General features: G+C 51.9%; 1 protein-coding gene across 2 annotated transcripts in view; it reads right to left on the bottom strand.

Moving 5' to 3' along the window:
- Window positions 1-11,462, bottom strand: part of FAM124A (family with sequence similarity 124 member A) — a 45,139-nt gene extending 33,677 nt beyond the window's left edge. Inside the window, exon 1 of one of the 2 annotated variants that reach the window (XM_045839134.1) lies at window positions 11,281-11,462. In XM_045839134.1, the coding sequence (XP_045695090.1) occupies window positions 11,281-11,354 (74 nt within the window). In that variant the 5' untranslated portion in view covers window positions 11,355-11,462. The remainder of the gene's footprint in view (window positions 1-11,280) is intronic. The other variant, XM_045839135.1, reaches the window with a different exon arrangement.
- Between the last annotated feature and the right edge of the window lie 2,371 nt (window positions 11,463-13,833).

Here is a 13,833-nt window from a genome sequence, read left to right as displayed (position 1 = left end):
TCATAAACAGTATGACCTGTTTATGATAAAAACTGAGAGTGGGAACAGAGGGAACATACCTCAATATAATAAAGGCCATATATGCAAGTCCACAGCTTACATCATTCTCAACAGGGAAAAGCTAAAATCGTTTTCTTTAAGATCAGGAAGGAGATAAGAATGCCCACTTTCACCACTTTTATTCAACATGGTATTCGAAGTCCTAGCCACAGCAATCAGACTAAAACAAGAAATAAAAGTCATCCAGATTGGGAAGGAAGAAGCAAACTTATTATTTGCTGATGACATGATACTGTACATAGAGAACCCTAAAAATTCTACCAAAAATAATAGAATAAATGAATTCAGTAAAATAGCAGGATACAAAATAAATACCCAGAAATCAGTTGCACATTTATATGCCAATAATGAAGGCTCAGAAAGGAAACTAAGAAAACAATCCCATTTACAATTGCACCCCCCCACAAAATTCCTAGAAATAAATTTAACCAAGGAGGTGAAAGACCTGTAGTCAGAAAATTATGTCACTGAAAAAAAGAAATTGAAGAAGCTACAAATAAGTGGAAGCATATACCATGTTCATGGGTAGGAAGAATTACCATGGTTAATATACCCATATTACCCAAAGCGATCTATAGATTCAATGCAGTCCCTCTCAAAATACCAATGGCATTTTGCACAGAACTAGAACACGTAATTCTAAAATTTACATGGAAACACAAAAGACCTCCATTATCCACAGCAATCAAAGCAGCATGATACTGGCATAAAAACAAACATATATATCAACGGATCGGAATAGTGTGTCTAGTAATAAACCCATGCCTGTATGGCAACTAACATATAATAAGGGAGGCAGTAACATACAATGGGGCAAAGACAATCTATTCAATAAATGGTGTTGAGAAAACTGGATAAATATATGCAAAAAATGAAATTAGACCACCTTCTACTCCACACAGGAATGAACTCAAAATTGATGAAAGATTTAAATGCAAGACTCAAAACCATGAAACCCGTAGAAGAAAGTTCTCTGACATTTCTCTTACCAATGTTTTTTTCTGATATAGCCTCAGGTAAGGGAAACAAAATAAACAAATGAGACTAAGTCAAACTGAAAAGTTTTTGCATAACCAAGCAAACCATCAACAAAACAAAAAAGCAGCTTATTAAAAAGAGGTATTCACCTACGATACATCCAATCAGGGGCTGATTTCCAAAACTTATAAAGAACTCATACAACTCAACACTGAAAAAAACACAATTAAAAAGTGGGCAAAGGACCTGAACAGACATGTCTCCACAGAGGACACACAGATGGCCCATAGACATACGAAAACACGCTCAACTAAGCATCAGAGCAATGCAAATTAAAACCACAAGGAGACGTCACCTCACACCTGTCAGAACGGCCGTCATCCATAAATCAACACACAAGTGCTCGCGAGGGCATGGAGAAAGGGGAACCCTCGTGCACTGCCGGCGGCAGTGCAGCCTGGGGCGGCCAGTGTGGAAAACAGTATGGCATTTTCTCCAAAAGTTAAAACTAGAGCTGCCTTTGACCCAGCAATTCCACTTCTGGATACAAGCTCCCAGAAATCAAAAACACTCATTTGAAAAGATGTCTGCATCCCTGTGTTCACTGCAGTGCTAATGGCAACAGCCAATATATGAAAGCAACCCAAATGCTCACCAACACGTGAGGGGAATCAAGAAGATGCAGTGGGTACACACCGTGGAATGGTACTTGGCTATAAAAAAGTAAGAAATCGTACCGTTCGCAGCGACACGGATGGACCTAGAGGGTATTATGTTAAGTGAAGTAAGTCAGACTGAGAAAGACAAATACCACATGAGTCCACTCATATGTGGAATCTAAAGAACAAAATCAGTGAACAAACGAAACAGAAACAGACTCAGAGACCGGGAGCACAAACTGAGCGTTGCCAGATCAGAGGCGGGGGAGGGGGCTGGGTGAGAAAGGGGAAGGGGTTCAGAAGCACAAACCGGCAGTTACAAGAAGGTCACAGGGCTGTAAAGTACCATATAGAGACTGGAGTCAATAATGTTGTGGTGATGCTCATGTATGGTGCCAGGTGGTGCTGGGCTTAACAGGGGATCACTTCGTAAATTATATAAATGTCTAACCGCTATGCTGTACACCTGAAACGAAAATAACGTTGAATGTCGACCGTAATAAGAAGAAAAAAGAAAGAAAGAAGTCAGGGGCCCATTATACGGACTCTGTGACTCTCCCAGACTGGAAATCCAACAGGTCCTGGGCCATCCAAATTTGCTGGCAAAGTTTTCAATGGGCACTCATGTTCCTGGGGAGAAGTTTCAAAGTCTTCCACAGATTCTCAAAAAGGTCACGACTCCCCGGAAGTTGAAACCACTGCAAATGATCACCCTTCCAATGTGATCGCGGCATCACGAACCAATGTTTCTGTGCGTAGGCGTGGCGGGCCCTTGTGGGCGTGAGCCAGGACCCTGGCAGTGAGGGCCTCCACGGTCAAGGTCTGGGCGGGCTCCAGGAAACGCAAAGGCACGTGACGTCCGACAGAGGTCAGTTCCACCTAAGAACAAGTGCTGCTGGACGGCAGAGTAACAGGATGCAGGCCGTGATTGGGAGAGGGAGAAGGCAGGGTTAGGCCCAGGGTGCAATTAGCCACCGGTTTCTGTGCTAAGAAATCAGCTGCTGGCACTCAGTCTCCGTGCGGATGGGCACGTGGCCAAGGGTCTGCTAAGCTGCCGCCCTGCTTGTGTGGCTGCTCAGCCTCCCCTCCCTGGCAACATTTTTGGTGTGGAAGCTATTCGTTTTCTGCCCCCACAGGGTCTCAAAGTTGTTCCCAGTTGGAAATTAATCTCTCAGGCACATAGGGATTTATTTAATCTGCAAAGGTGGTAGTTAGGGGACATAGTTATGCAAATCAGCAGTTAATTATGTTTAATTTTATAGATCGGCACTCTTTTTATTTACTAGTCTCCTAGTGCCTTTCTGGAATCATCCCATTTTCACTTCGCTGAGTTTCTTAGCGTATGGGAAAAGCACATTTCTTTTCAAAAGCATAAAACACAGGCCTCTTACTAGTTAAAATAAACGACATCTCTCACACAAAATGACGGACTGATTTATCGGTAGAGGGAGAAAATCCAAGAAAAATGGCATGTGGTTTTCTCTTGTCCCGTGAAATACTTCAGTAGCCACAGAACCACTGAACTCTAAACTGGAACAAGCACACGTGGTAACACTTGCATGTCCCTTCCTACATGACCCACTGCAGCGTCCTAGCTCTAACCCAGTTTTTTTTACATTACTGACTAGGAAACCGCAGTGACGCTGCTTGTAGGGAGAACGGGAGGTGAGGGATAACAGGGGCTCGCACCCTGGGGGCAGGGTGGTGGCGAAGAAGAAACTAGAACGCAGGGGAACTGGCGGGGCCCGGCGACACGCCGGCTAAGGGACGTGAACCAGGAACGACAGCCGAGCGCCAAGCGCGTTCCGAAGCCCAGGATCTGTAACTACTCCGGCGCTGGCGCTTGCGCGCTGCGTGCTTCCCGCAACCAGGCAGGACGTACGGAAGCTTGAGGACAAACGCTTAGAAGCAGAGCCCTCTATGAATGCACTGACTCCCAACACACATCCAGTGCAGTGGAGGCAACGGCAAAACAGTTCCAGTGCCGCACGATCGTCTTAAGACGGCCAGACTTGAAAGACACTTCACGGCCATTCCAGTGGAATGTTCAACAAGAATCTGCCATAGGGCTGTTGACCTCACTATGAAAAATTGGCTAGTATTTCCAGCTAGGATTTTCCAAATACTCCCGAGGCAGATGGGTTTCACACGTGCATACATTGTGAAAATCTGTATTCAGATGGAAATGTACTTAGAGTGAAATGTACATTGGAAATTTACATTTGAAATGTAGTACTTTAAAGAGCCACAGTAGCATTTTAGGACAGGTGCTCCTGCCAGCAAGCGCCCCTGTTTCTCGGGGCTGAAGGTGCCGCCGGGTCAGGCCTGTCTGTCCCTCTCTCCCTGCTCCAGTTCCCTTCCCATGGCAGCAGCCAAACGCTGCCAAGTACTAAGCTCTCTCCGTCTCCCTCTGGATGGAGTTCAAGCCTGAAACTATACAGCACAAACCCCTCTTTCCATCACTGATGGCCCCTGGCCCGCTCTGCCATCTCCTCCATCACCCCCTCCTCCTCCACCTCATCCTCCACCCCGTCCACCATCAACACAGCGGAAATCAACATAGTCTCACTTCCATGCTCTGGTGGCTTCCCAGCCTCTGCTCCTGTTTATCAATTTGTATACAGTTGCTGCAGAGGTGGGGGTACAATTTTAAACTTCTCTCGTCACTAGATCAGGGGCGTCAAACTCATTTTCACTGGGCGCCACATCAGCCTCACGGTGGCCTTCAAAGGGCCGAAATAATTTTAGGACTGTGTAAATGTAACTACTCCATAACTGTTAAGGAGTTGAAATTACACTGGGCCGGCCCTTTGAAGGCAACCATGAGGCTGATGTGCGCCCCCCCCCGCCGTGAAAATGAGTTTGACACCCCTGTGACTAGACACTATCATAGCAGGTTGCTGCCTGGTGCCTGTCATTAAAATTTTAGAGAAAGTGATTCACTGTAATGTATTCAACCGTTTCCCTTTTGCTGGCTATACGATTGTTCCCGTTTGTTCACTTTTGCAAAGCATGCGGTGATGAGATATTTACCAGTACAGCTTGATACTTACTTTCTTTTCCTTAGAAAAATTATCATGAGGGGGAGCAGGGACTGGAACAAGGTATGCACCCTTTTGTAGCTCTCAAAATACAGTCCAAATAACCCACAACATTTATTTACTGGAAGTACAGCCAGTAAAAAACTGTAAAACTTAGAACAACTTTGTGGGTTCAAGTAAGTCCAGTCTTGGGTGGGGTACATCCTTCACAGCTTTTTTTGATGGAGGAGGGAACAGCAATGAGGTACCTGTCTTGGGAACCTGGTGATGGTCTCTTAGCCTAAGAATTTACCCAGATGTCTCTGCATAAGACCCTCAACTCTGCCAGAATAGAGCACGAAAGGTGATTCATGAATTCCAGGATGAAAATGTCATGGGCATGCAATACGGATGTGCAGAATAATACTCAGATGATATATTTTCTCCCACCTGATACACACAGTGGCCAGATTTCCAGACAGTACATTTATTCAGTGCCTGGGCCAATGACGAACAGAAGGTGAAGTGCAGGCCCTTGACTGTGTTTTAATTATAATCGTACATACAGGGATCACACAATCTATAAAAAGACCTGCACTGAAGAGAGTTTACCACTGGCAGCAGCCCTGTGTATATAGCAAATACCTTCCTAAATTCTGTGTTCCAGGAAAATCTTGGCATAAGGATTGATTTTGGCGTTTTCAGTGAAACTGATCTTGGCACGCCTGTGAAACGTCAGCTCGAAGCATCACGGACTTTGTCTGCTAACTCCATACACAGAACTAGGTGCCACGGTCAACTTAGAGTTGACCAGCTCTGCCTCGAACACAAGGGTAACGAGGTGTCCCCAACAGACCGGCTTGTCTTCTGTGCAAGATTTCTCCTTTTATCTTCTTTAACCTCATCCCGTTTTACAATGCCTTCCCCCTACTGTCTCCCATCCACCTCCCGTTTATAAACTCTACACTTGCGAATTGTTTGTTACTTCTTAAATCACGGCGGCGTAGCAGAGGGAGGTCATACAAAGATAAAGGGCACAGGGTGACACGTGGGTGAACAGGGAGCCGCGAGCCAAACCTGACAAGCTCAGTGGAGGCCCCGGGGGCAGCCTTACAGACCCAGAGACCGAAAGTGACCACACAGGATGGGCCGGACATAAAAATCCCTAACTCACAGCAAGTCACGGAGGGGAGTCCCGTCCTAGGCCTGCAGCTTCCTCCACAAAGGTCAGTCTTTACCTCTGAAATTGCCTGTTGTTCTTGTGCATCTAAGAGCACACGCCTTTCAAAGGTCAGAGTGATTTTCCCCTCCGGACCCCTGGAAGGCACAGCCGCCAGAGCGGGGCCACACTGTCATCCCGTTCCCCGACTTCCCTCTCCACGTGCTGTGACCGTCCCCTGTCCTGCGCCCGCCAGTGAAGAGAAGCCCGTGTTTCCCCACGCCCCTTCTTATCCAGTCCCAGAGATGCCCCCGCTTAGCTTTCCCCGCCCCCTAATCTGCCCCCAGTGGATTCCACGTGCCCTCCTTATGTCCGCTCCTTGGACTCCAGTGCGTAAAATAAGCTGCAAAACCGCCATTCTCCTGAGCATTTCTTCAGTCTGTTGAGAGCGTGCTTGCTGGCAACTGTCAATCAGGTGGCTCAGATAAACTCTTAGAAGGCTTCTCTTAGGCTGGGCGTTCTTTTGTTGACAGACCCTATCTTTTAGGAAGCTGGGGCACAGCTGACTCTGCAGTGGAGGTCCATTCGCGCCAGGTCCAACTTTTGAATGAAAGTAATCCATCCGGTATAGTTGCGTTTGAAAGAGTGGCTTACCGGCCAGATATGAAGATAGAACATGGTCTTACGTATTCTCTGTCTTTCATTTGGGTTTACGGCATTGCCTGTCCCTCCCTTAAGAGATTCTGGTTTTTTTTTTAAAGATTTTTTTACCACCGCCGGTAGCTGACTCGCCAGTTTTTCCAGATCAGAATGGCGGCAGGGGGAGGAGCTGGACCAAAGAGGACTGTCAGTCAGTCTAGCCGGAGGGGAAAGGGGGGTTGGAAGGTGGACCCACCCAGAACATGTGGAAATCTGGGAAGTTCATTAGGCATTCTGAGAAAGCAGCTGGTCCACCCCACACCCGAAAGTATATAAACCCAGCAGAAGGAAGGGATGCTCTCCGGCCCACCTGGCGACTGCACCGGCCAATGATGGTGCCAGCCCCACACACCGGTTCCAGGAAACAGCCTGAAGCCAGACAGCAGCCAGGAACAAGCGAAGCTACGTGGATGGATGCCCAGCAGCTGCCCGCAGGTCTCAAGGACGGTACTTTAAACGGGAACAGGAACTCTTACTGAAGACAGTTGGGTTTGTGTCTGGGTTTTGCAGAGGAGACGGGCTTTGAGACAAGAGCCTGCCATTCTCCCAGATCATGCAATATTCAAATAAACACCCTTTTCCTCTCTCACCAGCCTCTGCCTCTGGAGTTCGCTTTTTGGTGGCGGCAGGCAGCCCGGCCCCACTTTGGTTCAGTGATGGGCTTACTGAACTACCGCTCTGCTTGGTTACGCTGTCTGAGTCAAATATTGTAAGGAAGTCCCTGGTTTCCTCTGTGACCAATGCACTGACACCTGCCCTGTCCGTCCAATCAGCACTTCTCCGTCATGACCAATCAGGATGCGCAATGTGGACCCAATGGGCCTGCATGATTTGGATCAATCCTAAGTGCATACATTCAGATACCTCATTTACCTAAATAAATAAATAAGGACCTAATTGGGAACAGGCAGGAACTTCCACTATGAAAGACAGCTCCCCCTCTGTCTCGGAGGAACACAGTTTAAGTTGTTACCTGTATCTGTTTCTGCCACACTACAGCTCCTTTTGCTCAAATAAGTGCTGGTTATTCTTCATTACAGTCTAAAACTGACGTTGGTTTACACTAGAAATACTCCCTCTCCCCCAAGCCTCGGTGATTCCAAACACCTTCCATCCCTCTCTGTGTGCCTGGGCCTCGGGGCTGGAGCACTGCTGCAGGGAAATAAACAGCAAGGTGACCGACCGGGGCCACCACACGTGCATGGCCACTCCTCTCACCTGTGTGCTCGCTCAGTACTGCCCAACAACTACGTCGAATCTCCCTTCTCCTGGGGAAGGAGGCCTCATTGTTACCAAATGGAAACCCATATTCCCTTCTCTCCGGCTCATTGCAAGAGGGGAGAAGTCCCCCCTCTTATCCAAAGCCAGTTTTTTTCAGATCAGAATGGCGGTCTGAAGTCTACCTGCCTCCACCTTTTCAGACAGCTGATGTCATAGACCATGAGGATATCTTTATCCTTTCCCTTTCACAGAGTCCTTTCTGTGCTTATTTATTGCCCAGTCACTGCCTTTGTTTGGGAAATCCTTCCCTTACTGCACTCTCCAAATCAGCCAGACCCAATGGGTCCACATTGCGCATCCTGATTGGTCATGACGGAGAAGTGCTGATTGGACGGACAGGGCAGGTGTCAGTGCATTGGTCACAGAGGAAACCAGGGACTTCCTTACAATATTTGACTCGGACAGCGTAACCAAGCAGAGGAGGTCGGTAAGCCCACCTCCACTACTCCACTGCCAAACACCACCTTTCCTCCCATTCCTCATCTCCTTTTAAAAAGACCACACTTCCCATTCCTCATCTTGGCCTCAGCAGCACCGTTGATCTCTGCCTCCTGTCTTCCCCTGGCTTCTGGAATAGCACATGGTTCCTTTTTTTTTTTTTTTTCTTTATCCCATGCAAACTTTTTCTCAGGCTCCTCTAATGTCTTAACTTCCTTTACCTGACATGTATGTGTTCAAGGCTGGCCTTAAATCGTGCCCACTCCACAGAGCTGCTGCAGGATTAAATGTGCTCACAAAACACGGGAAGGCTCAGAACAGCACAGCAAATGCTGGGCTGCCTCTAGGTCACCTACTCCACTCCCCCGTCTGCAATGGCCGTGCTCAGGCTGACCGTTCCCTAACACAGCGTCGTCGTGCTGCCCTTCGCGCTGCCGCCACCCCTCCTGGGACAGCTCCCAAGACCGCAAACGCAGCGCATTGAAAAGGAAACTTCTCCCACCCTGCCCAGACTTGGTTTAAAGGGGATCACAGGCTCCTTTGAGAATCTGATGAAAAAAAAATCCGTCTCTTCTCATAAAAACTCACAAGGGACATCATTTTGCAAGCCACTGGAAGGAATTCATGGACCCCAAACTCCGTGTCCCTGCCTTAGCGAATGGTATCGCCTGAGCTGAGTCGTCAAGGAAGACTGGAGTTTTGCCTGGCGGACAGGCATGCAAGGCAGAGAAGGGCATGGCTGGCGAAGAGGTCAGTTCGGCAAAGGCGAGCCGTCGGACACCCCTGCTGGTGTGGCCCAGGGCAGGGCCCACGGGTGGACCTGCCAAGAAACAAGGCCAGCGGGGGAGGGACGCCACAACATCAGGGCTTGCGCACCACGCTGAGATCCTTGCCTTTTATAGACGACAGAGCCACTGAGAGTTTGAATGGGAGAGACGTGGGCGATCAGACTTGTGCTTTAACAGTAATGACAGCCAACACGTACGGAGCGCTTTCTCTGGCTTTTTATATGCACTCTCCACAGGCCAGCTATAGGAAAGCTGGAGAGGGTGGGAGGGGGCCAGCTCTGGAAAAGCAGGGAACCTGGGAGGGGCTTTTCGGTAGCTGAACTCAACTTCAAGGGATCTGGGGATACGTGGCAGATGCCTGACCAGGAAGCACCCACAGAAACTATTTCATTTAAAGGCAGGCCACTGTACCTGCATCTTTCATTTAAGGCTGCCACGGAGGCTGTAAGAATTCTCTAAACGATTCTGTCGGGTCATAACTGCACACTTTCGCGGCAGGCAGAGGACAGAAGCTCCTGGACCAGCGTGTTCAGCAAGCCCCTCCCGGGAGTCCTGGCAGCTGGGTGCTGCTCTTTCGGGACCCTGGGGTGATGGCAAGTGCATTGGGGGGGGGGGGTCACAGATTCCTTTCCACCCATTTCTCCCCGAGAGAGAGGCCTTGGGAAAACATATTTGTTTTAGGTGAGCTTTGCAAATTAGAAGAAAACCCAAACAACCAGACTAGTCAGTGCTTTATGTGACTTGGCTGAAAATGAGCTGGTTAGTTGTGTTGCTTTCTTTTATTTGTGGTCCATCGACCTAAAGGCGGGGGTAGGGGGGTGGGGGGTGGGGAAGCCAAGGACCTTCGATTAAAGTTGATAAATGCCACATACGCAAAGTGTGGGGGGAAAGCCAGGGGGTTCAGCATTTTTGGGCTCAGGCACCCCTTTGGAATGCCACTGGGTTCTGCGGGGAACCACAGACGCTCACACGTTTGGGTGCCACGGAGAGGCCACTGTGGGGTAAATGCTCTGGGCGCAGTGTCCAGATTTGGGCGAGCTCCCGCAGTGGCACCGCCAGGAAGGGCGGGGGGGGGGGCGGGAGGAGGGGCTGAGCAGGGAGCCCTGCGTGGGGTCAGGGTCGGAACCCTGGGTCCATTCCGAGGCTGGGCTCCCTTCCCGCTCTCGTCCTGACCGCCAGCCCCTGAGATGGGTGGCAACCTCCCCACCCTTCCAGGATCAAGGCTTTCTGACCCGGCAGCTCCGGCCGCCCCCGGGGTTACTCCGGATAGGAAAAGACGCCCACCCTTTCCTCCCGGGTCAGTACCCGCATCCTGGACACATCCTGGACGCGGCGCTGGCTCGGCACCGGGAAGTTCTCGAGAGATAGTGGCTGGGTGGACGCTCTCACACTGACTTTCACCTCCCACAAGACAACCGGGCCGCCGGTTTGGCTGGGAGAGGGCTGGCTAGTCTCCGAAGGTCTGGCGGGACCGGGTCGTTGACGTGAAAAGGGCATTTCTTTAAACATGCCTTCGTCCCCCCTGGACCCACGGCGAACGGTCCCGGGTGGGGCAGGTGCACAGAGAGGAGAGGGCGTTCGGCGGGGAGGAGGGGAGTCTCAGCAAACTCAGTAAAACCTTAAAGTGAAAAATGCCAACTTCGCCGACTTCTGGAAGACTTTTTGGTGCCGGGGGTCCTACCCTCTTTCCCTCGTCCCGGACCCCCGCTCCGGTCTCCAGGGGGCTCCGGAGCCACGGGCAGAAAGTCCTCGGGGGAGGTCGAAACAGGTGCACGACCATCTCTCGTCTCTCTAACAATGACCTCGGGGCGCGCTGCGTTTGCCCGGGGCGCCACCTCATCTTCGTAATAACGGAGGGCCCGCGGGCCCCGGTGGGGGGCTGAGTGTATGTTGGGGGGGTGGGGGGCGGTCTCTGGACCTCCGGTCTTTCCGCTCCCCCGCCCCGGAGTGGGCCCGTCCGGCCCGGGGCCGCCGTGGACCACGCGACTCTGCTCTCACAGCCTGCCGGGGAGGGGGCGGGCTCCCCGCAGCCCCTCCGGCTTCCTCCGGGGGCCAGGGGGTCCGGCCGCCCCGGCAGCCCCATTCAGCCGCTGCGGCTCGGGCTCCGGCTCCGCCGCCGGGTCCAGGACCGTCCGGGCCGGAGAGGAACCACCGCGCAACTCGGAGAGCGCCTCCCACCCACACCCAGTCCGGCTCACCCTCCGGTCTCGGCGCCCGAGTCCACGCAGTCATCCTCCTCCTCCTCGCCGCCGCCGCCCGCCTTGCGGTCCATGGCGCGCGCGGACCGCCGGCGCCGGTGGGACCTGGGACGCGCTCCCTCCGGGCCGCCCAGCCGCGGGCAGCGGGAGCTGGCAGGCGTCCCCGCCAGCGTCTCCGGGTCTCCGCTCCGGCAAACAACTCCCGCGCCGCCCGCGGTCCCTGCGCCGCGCCCTCTCCTGGCCACGCGTGGCCTGGCACGGACGGACGCTCCCACCCCGCCCCGCCCCTCGCCGCTCGGCGTGTGGGCGCGGGCGCGCCAGCATGTGTGCGTGCGCAAGAGAGTGTGTGCACAGGGCGTGAGCGTGTGCACGCGGTGGGTGCCTGTGCAAGAGGGTGTGGGTGTGCACGAGAAGGTGTGTGCGCGGCGTGGGAGCGTGCGTGCGTAGACAGGTGAGCAGTGTGAGCTCGCGTGTTGCGCGCCTGTGTAGTGCGCGTGCATCGGCGGGAGAGGTGTGTGAGGTCGCGTGCGCCCGTGTTGGTGGGCGGGAGAAGTGTCTGTAGGTGCACACGTCTGTGTATGTCCCGAGTTCCTGTGTCTGTGCTTTGTAACCGCGTGCGGTGCGTGTGAGTGTATGCGTGTGCGCGCGCGCATGGGAACGCCCCTCTCCCCGGGGGCCCACAGCCTGTCAGTCCGAGTCCTGAGGATTGCCCCGAGGTTCCCGAGCCTGGAGGTTCCCAGGCCGCGCTGTTCCCGAGCCCTGCCAGGCCAGCGGCGCGGAGAAACAGCTGGCTGCCCTGTGAAAGCAAGGCGGGATCTCTCTCACCTCTGGGGCGTTCGCACACCGAAGTGTTTCTCAGTAGTTTCCGCAGGACTGCCAGCACCGAATTCGTTACCAGCTTTCTTCGCCGGGATCCGAGTGGCTTCCCACCATCCAGCTTGCCAGTTTATAATCCATGCCATGCATTCTTCTGCTTTTTGCTTTTAACAAAATGTCTTTAAAGATAATTTAAAGACCATTGGTGATACCTTCAGTCAGGAGTTGAAGAAGCAGTGAGGGGGTAGTGGCTGTTTGTCCAGGACCACCGTCAAGGCCTCGGGGCAGTGAGTGGTCCCTGGTGGAGGGACGCACAGCCCGTGGGTGCAGCGGGGGGAGGGCAGCTTGAGGGCAGGACGGATCAGATGAATTTGGGTTTAATTCTGACAGCCCTGTCCAAGCCACTGGAAGGCACTCACTTCTGCTTTCTTCTGGTTCAAGGCAAGTTATTTAACTCCTTGAGACTTCAGTTACTTATCTGTAAGACGGGCTATTTCTACATGCCCTGCAGCCTGCCGTGAATATAATGAGTTTACGTGCGTAAAATACTTAGCATCAGTCCTGACAGGGCCACGCACTGGGCCCAGGCAACTGCCATGAAGTCCCAGCCTCGACTTTCAGAGCTGCGTCTCTCTGGGTGACAAGTGATACGGTGAAGAGGAATGCATCTTCCTTCCTCTCTCCCTCTCCTTTCCCTGTATTTCTTCCCTCCCACTCACCTACCTAAACATCACTCCCTTCTGACTCTTACATTACACAAAAGAGAAACCAGTTAGCAAAAGAATAGAAATGCAGCCTCATCATCAAGAAAACAAACCAACCACACACATGTAAATATGCCAACCCCAAACACCTGAACTGAATTTCCCTACCAAGCATAGAATTCCTTTTACACAAAAGAGAAATGGGTACATTCTACTTCATTTGTACTCATCAGCTGTAAGGATGTTCCAGTTCGTCAAGGGATATTCCCCCCCTCCCCCCCCACCAACTGCAATGTACTGATTTCTAAAAGAAAACTCGCAAATCAGGCAAAAGAAACTTTGTGAGCTAATGAGGATTTAACATGAATCAATTCACTTGGTAGCTGTTTAACCCGACAGCAGGTCAACCCTGACCACACCAATGACAGGCCCCGTGGAGGAGCCAGCTGGTCCTCAATGCCATGCTGTTTGTTCGTCTCGTCTGCCTGGAGGGCTGATGGGGATGGGACTGTGCCCCCCCTAGGAAGACGGATTTAAGAAAAAGGTCAGAGAAAAAAAGAGCAAAATCCACATGGCCCTTAGAAGGAGGACTGTGGAAAATGGGAGTCCGCTTAAACTGTTTCAGTTTCTTATAAACATCCCGACAAAGGTCAGAGCAGCCAGAAAGCCTGGGCCACGTCTCAGAGTGATGCGTTGATCCAGGCCCCCTGGACCACAGGGACACAGGTGATATTTATCACTGGCGCCGTGTCCAAGGGCGACCGGGCCATGCATTCATTACCCAGAAGAAAATCAGCGAAGGGTGACCAGCGTCCCCGGGAGCAGGCGTACCGTGGACCCGTCACGGGGCCTCAGGAGCCTCCCTGCTGGCGTTACTTCTTCCAGAAACACAGCTGCCGGCCGGGAACCAGCACTGGGATGTTGCAGTGACCACCGCAGGGTCCCTTGTCGACACCTGGCACGGTTCCCGGGTGCTACCGCCAGCTGTTGAGCATCTGTGACGTTAGCCATGGGGGGTGCAAGGCCCCCTCCC

This window comes from Phyllostomus hastatus, unplaced genomic scaffold, assembly GCF_019186645.2.
Source record: "Phyllostomus hastatus isolate PE091 unplaced genomic scaffold, TTU_PhHast_1.1 phas_contig_29, whole genome shotgun sequence".
Taxonomy (NCBI): domain Eukaryota; kingdom Metazoa; phylum Chordata; class Mammalia; order Chiroptera; family Phyllostomidae; genus Phyllostomus; species Phyllostomus hastatus.
The sequence above is the reverse complement of the archived record's forward strand: the minus strand, read 5'-3'. Positions and strand labels throughout refer to the sequence as shown.